At 51.7% G+C, this 5,897-nt stretch overlaps 1 protein-coding gene across 7 annotated transcripts in view; it reads left to right on the top strand.

Annotated features, from left to right (window-relative positions):
- Positions 1-5,897, top strand: part of DHRS7B (dehydrogenase/reductase (SDR family) member 7B) — a 47,570-nt gene that overhangs the window by 29,413 nt on the left and 12,260 nt on the right. For 5 of the 7 annotated variants that reach the window (XM_010842866.1, XM_010842871.1, XM_010842870.1 and 2 more), the window contains one exon: positions 4,391-4,569. In XM_010842866.1, coding sequence (XP_010841168.1) covers positions 4,391-4,569 — 179 coding nt within the window. Of the gene's footprint in view, positions 1-3,584; positions 3,657-4,390; positions 4,570-5,897 lie in introns of all 7 variants that reach the window. The other 2 variants (XM_010842869.1, XM_010842868.1) reach the window with 1 other exon arrangement.

Below are 5,897 nucleotides of genomic sequence, written 5' to 3'. Positions count from 1 at the left end.
ATCTAGGCCCTTAAATCTATTTCTCACTTCCACTGTATAATCATAAGGGATTTGATTTAGGTCATACCTGAATGGTCTAGTGGTTTTCCCTACTTTCTTCAATTTAAGTCTGAATTTGGCAATAAGGAGTTCATGATCTGAGCCACAGTCAGCTCCTGGTCTTGTTTTTGCTGACTGTGTAGAGCTTCTCCATCTTTGGCTGCAAAGAATATAATCAATCTGATTTCAGTGTTGACCATCTGGTGATGTCCATGTGTAGAGTCTTCTCTTGTGTTGTTGGAAGAGGGTGTTTGTTATGATCAGTGCATTTTCTTGGCAAAACTCTATTAGTCTTTGCCCTGCTTCATTCTGTATTCCAAGGCCAAATTTGCCTGTTACTCCAGGTGTTTCTTGACTTCCTACTTTTGCATTTCAGTCCCCTATAATGAAAAGAACATCTTTCTTGGGTGTTAGTTCTAAAAGGTCTTGTAGGTCTTCGTAGAACCATTCAACTTCAGCTTCTTCAGCGGATTACTCTGATATTTAATGGTTTGCCTTGGAAACGAACAGAGATCATTTTGTCGTTTTTGAGATTACATCCAAGTACTGCATTTCGCACTCTTTTGTTGACCATGATGGCTACTCCATTTCTTCTGAGGGACTCCTGCCTGCAGTAGTAGATATAATGGTCATCTGAGTTAAATTCACCCATTCCAGTCCATTTCAGTTCGCTGATTCCTAGAATGTCAACATTCACTCTTGCCATCTCTTGTTTGACCACTTCCAATTTGCCTTGATTCATGGACCTGACATTCCAGGTTCCTATGCAATATTGCTCTTTACAGCATCAGACCTTGCTTCTATCACCAGTCACATCCACAGCTGGGTATTGTTTTTGCTTTGGCTCCATCCCTTCATTCTTTCTGGAGTTATTTCTCCACTGATCTCCAGTAGCATATTGGGCACCTACTGACCTGGGGAGTTCCTCTTTCAGTATCCTATCATTTTACCTTTTCATACTGTTCATGGGGTTCTCAAGGCAAGAATACTGAAGTGGTTTGCCATTCCCTTCTCCATTGGACCACATTCTGTCAGATCTCTCCCATTAAGTCTGTATATTAGTTTGGGTAGCATGGCCATTTTAACAATATTCTTCCAATTGAAGAACATAGGATATCTTTCCATTTCTATAAATTACCTTCTATTTCCTTTATTAATGTTTTATGGTTCTCAGCATATGTCTTCTACCTCCTTGGTCAGGTTTATTCCTGAGTATTTTATTTGTTTCATGCTATTTTTAAAGGGATTGCTTGTTCATTTCTGGTATTTCATTGTTAATATAAAGTGATGCAACCAATTTCTGTATGTTAATATTTAGTATTATTTGTTTATTTCTAAATTTTTGGCTGTGCTGGGTCTTCATCGTGGTGCAGGCTTTTGTCTAGTTGCGGTGAGCTGGGGCTGCGGTCTAGTTGCGGTATGTGAGCTTCTCATTGCAGTGGCTTCTCTCTTGTGGAGCACAGGCTCTAGGGAGCTTGGGTTTCAGTAGTTAGGGCACGTGGGCTCCATAGGTGCAGCTCCCGGGCTCTAGAGCAGAGGCTCAGCAGTTGTGGTGCATGGACTTAGTTGCTCCATGGCATGTGGAATCTTCCTGGACCAGGGATTGAACCTGTGTCCCTGTATTGGCAGGCAGATTCCTATCCACTGTGCCACTAGCGAAGTCTGGGATATGGGATTCTGTCTCTTTCTTCCTGTTTGTTACTTTAATTAAACCAGGAGGTTTATGAGTCATAAACATTAAATTATAGCAGTATTTGATGAGTTTCCTTTATTTCATAAACCAGAGACCCCTTCAGACAACCTTGGAGATCTGATTGCTGTGAAACTGATTCCTGGGCTTTCAGTTAGTGATGGGTGACGATGCTGCTGCTGGTGCCAGCCGTGTTCACTGAGCTCTTACCCTTGGCCAGGGACCGTACTCATACTTCTATGTGTTAATTCATCCTTCGCAACAAACCTGTTTTACAGACCTCGCTTTACAAACTCAGGTGCCAAGACCCCAGCGGAGTGGCCCCCACTCAGGCTGGTAAGAGGCCGAAGCCGATTGTGCCAGCAGGGTGAGGGCTCGTCTTTGAGCCCCTGTGTTGCCACTGCCATGTGTTCGTTTTCTCCAGATGGTCTCGGAAACTCTGAATTTGGGAGGCAACAGGGCTGCGTGTTGGTGCTTGGTGCCTTACTTTTAGCCTTCAGTAAAGCCTGACATGGGCAGACTCCACAGGGCTGTGGTCTCTGGAAAGCTGAGCCTGTTGTCCTTCCATAAGCAGTGTCCCCACCTCCTGGGCTTCCTGGGCAGTGGCTGGGCCTGGGTCATTTGAGCCAAGCAGCGTGCTCCTTCTTGGGACCTACCTGGTATGAGGATCTTGGGTTGCCATGGGGATAAAGCTCTTCCCACACAGCCGTCCTGCTGGGTTGAAGTGTACCCACAGTCTTCGGGGCTGGGCCCTGTGAAGGCCCCCAGGCAGCACCCACAGATCCATGGGTGCCGGAGGTGCTCCTGCCTGCACTGAGCCTCTCTGAGAACTTCCCAGGTGCCAAACAAAGGGCCTTTAGGTCCTCGCCTTGCTTCTGGGGCTCAGCCCCACCTGAACGTTCAGTTGAGGGCAGGCATTGGTGCCAGTCATACCCAGGTAAAGAGCTAGGTGCTTTGGAAGCCATTTGGATTGCCAGGACATCCATGTGTGGGCTTGGCACAGTGTCAGGTAAGACGGGAATGTGCCCACTTAGCAGACAGTAGCTGGAGTGTTTCAGAAGTAGATTAAGTAGATTAAGTGGAGGTTGATAGGAAAGAGTCATTTTTGCAGATGTTTGTCCATGGATGTTAATTTTTTATGCTGATGAAGAATTTAGGTGTATGGGAAAGGCAGGTGAAAAGTTAATCTGAATACTGAAATAGCTTTGTTGACAGTTCCGATTGGAACAGAGCCTGTAGCTTAGATCGGGATGGCCCTCGCAAACCTGGACGTCAGGGTCAGCACAGCGCAGGCACACAGGTGGCCCGTGAGGGCTCCATGTGTTCCCGCCTTGGAGGCACCAGAGTGGGTGTGTCATGGGAAGGGGAGAAGCACATCCTTATATATGTGGGGCTGAGTGCTGAAGAATTGATGCTTTTCAACTGTGGCGTTGGAGAAAACTCTTGAGAGTCCCTTGGACTGCAAGGAGATCAACCCAGTCAATCCTAAAGGAAATCAGTCCTGAATATTCATTGGAAACACTGATGCTGAAGCTGAAACTCCAATACTTTGGTCACCTGATGTGAAGAACTGACTCATTGGAAAAGACCCTGATGCTGGGAAAGATTGAAGGCAGGAGGAGAAGGGGACAACAGAGGATGAGATAGTTGGATGGTATCACTGACTTGATGGACATGAGTTTGAGCAAGCTCCAGGAGTTTGTGATGGACAGGGAAGCCTGCTATGTTGCAGTCCTTGGGGTTGCAAAGAATCGGACACGACTGAGTGCCTGAACTGAACTGAAGGCTTGGGATTGGGCAAGGACACTGAAGTCATTCAGTCTGATGAATGATTGAAGTCCCTTCTGATTTGCAGCCCTTCTTCCCCGAGCCCCTAATCTCATGGTCCTGGAGGGCCTGGGGCCACCTTCTCTGGGCGGCACGCAAGGTACTGCTCCCCTCAACATGCCTTTAGCCCCGTGTCTCCCCTCTGGGCATGGGGGTGTGGGGAGTGGGGGTGGTGAGTCCTGGAAGGAGTGGACATTTCTGAAGTGTGGACCGTGCACAGCTGTGTGCCCACTGCCAGGGCCTCCCGATTTTTGGGGGGACGTGGCTCACCAGTGACACTGGGCGGGCACAGGCCACAGTGTGCAGGGCCTCTGCTCCAGGCCTGCGCCTGGAGTCTGCACCCGCATCTCAGTGGGTGCTCACCATGCTATGAGTCCCTTGGGGCATCCTGAGGCCCATGGCCACTGAGGACACCATCCAGGGGATGTCTCTTCTGAGAGGAGTGTAAGGATTGTATGGCTTCCTTTTTCCTTTTTTACAGAAAAACTTTTCTCATTTCACAAATACCAGGAATGGGAAATAATATTGGGTGGTATCAATTTCCCCGAAACAGGTTTCTGAGGGAGACTCCGGTGGGTGCTGACGCGCTCCAGGAGCGGGTCCTCAGCCACCCAGCTCAGTCTGTGATGCCAGGTTGTGTCCCTACAGAGAGGAAACTGGTTCTACCACGCTGAACGGTCCACACAGGGTGTGGGGCCTGGGGAGACCCTGCCGGGCTCAGAACTGAGACCCTGACGTGGGACCTGGGGTCTGTGTCAGACTCAGGGGCAGAGGGTGGCCAAGTCCCTGGCGTCCCCCCAGCTCGTCACTAATTTATGTGCTTTGTTCTTCCAGAAAGAGTCTGCTGAGGGCGCGGGTCATGGACTTCATCACCTCCACAGCCATTCTGCCCCTGCTCCTGGGCTGCGTGGGCCTCTTTAGCCTCTTCAAGCTGCTTCAGTGGCTGCGCATGAGGGCCTACGTCCGGAACGCCGTGGTGGTCATCACTGGCGCCACGTCAGGCCTGGGCCGAGGTGGGTCGTGGTGCAGGGCTGTTGGGGAGGGGCTGGGGACGTGGGTGCAGACATATGAGGTCAGTTGGTGACTGGGCAGCAAGGGCCTCCCTGTCCCTGGTCCAGGAGGAAAAGGCCGTGGGAGCATCAGGGCTGGAGGTGGCAGCCAGGGAGAAGGCCACACACGTGTCTGGGGCGGCCTCAGTGCCGGTCAGCGTGGAGACGGGTGTCTGTATGTGGTGGCACCCAGCTTCCCAGTTGTTGTTCAGTCGCTCCATTGTGTCCAACTCTTTGCAACCCCAAAGAGGTCCCCAGAGATGGACTGTAGCACGCCAGGCCTCCCTGTCCTTCACCGTCTTCCAGTTTGCTCAAACTCATGTCCGTTGAATTGAATAATGTTTTTGCTTCTCTGAGGGTCTTTACTGGATTCATCCACATCCCTGGTTTAAGGCTCTGGGGTCACCTTCTCCTCGCTGCTCTTCACGGGGCCTCCAGCTGTATCCGGGCAGATCAGGACTGCATCAATGAGGCATCAGCTGTTCCTCAGCCGGTCTCCAGTTAAGCTTGGTTCTAGTCTGGTTCTAGGTCCACATGGAGCTTCTGGGTCCCAGACTGCCGTCAGCACAGTGTACCAGTGTAGGTGTGTCGGAATCCGCATGTGTGCCATGCCACCCTACATATTCCCCACGCTGGCGCTCAGTTCCGTGGAACAAGGCCGAGAGGCGCCCTGCGGTGGGGTACACCCGGCACCTCTGTGTCTCCCGCCATGTGCTGGGACAGATGATGGGAGGCAGGGTCCTCCCCTCAGGGAGCCCGGGTCCTACAGAGAGGAGGGACTTCTGCCCGTGTGTACCCCATGTGTTCCCCGCAGCCGGCAGGCACGGCACCCAGGTGTGTGCTGGCTCGGGCTCATCTCCCGAGTCCTCCATACGCTCAGAGAAGGCGTGACTCCTCCTGCGATCTGTAGGCAGAAACCCGAAGCCAAATGGAAGCCCGCGTCTCCTCTCCCTGGGGAGGCGGCGAGGTGGGCAGGACAGGTCCAGAGTAGCAGGGCTGTGCGGGGGCTGCAGGAACATGGGGGAGCAGATGAGGACTGGACTGCTGGTGGCCAGGGTGCCAGCAGGCTTCGGGGAGCGTGCGCCAGCATGGTGTTCAGGTGAGGTCTCGGGGGTAACCTGAGGTCTGTCATCAGATCTCCCGGCCCCAAGCCACAGCCAAGCCTCTGACCTTACTCAGCTCTAAATATAGATTCTTAACGGCCTCTGCTTCGCAGCAGAGAGAAGCGTTTTTTAACGTCCTTGAAGAGCGCCTGAGGGTTGGCTGTGCGGGAGAGGTGGGCTGCGGGGCCA

This window comes from Bison bison, unplaced genomic scaffold (genome assembly GCF_000754665.1).
Source record: "Bison bison bison isolate TAMUID 2011002044 unplaced genomic scaffold, Bison_UMD1.0 scf7180017864180, whole genome shotgun sequence".
Classification (NCBI taxonomy): domain Eukaryota; kingdom Metazoa; phylum Chordata; class Mammalia; order Artiodactyla; family Bovidae; genus Bison; species Bison bison.
The sequence above is the reverse complement of the archived record's forward strand: the minus strand, read 5'-3'. Positions and strand labels throughout refer to the sequence as shown.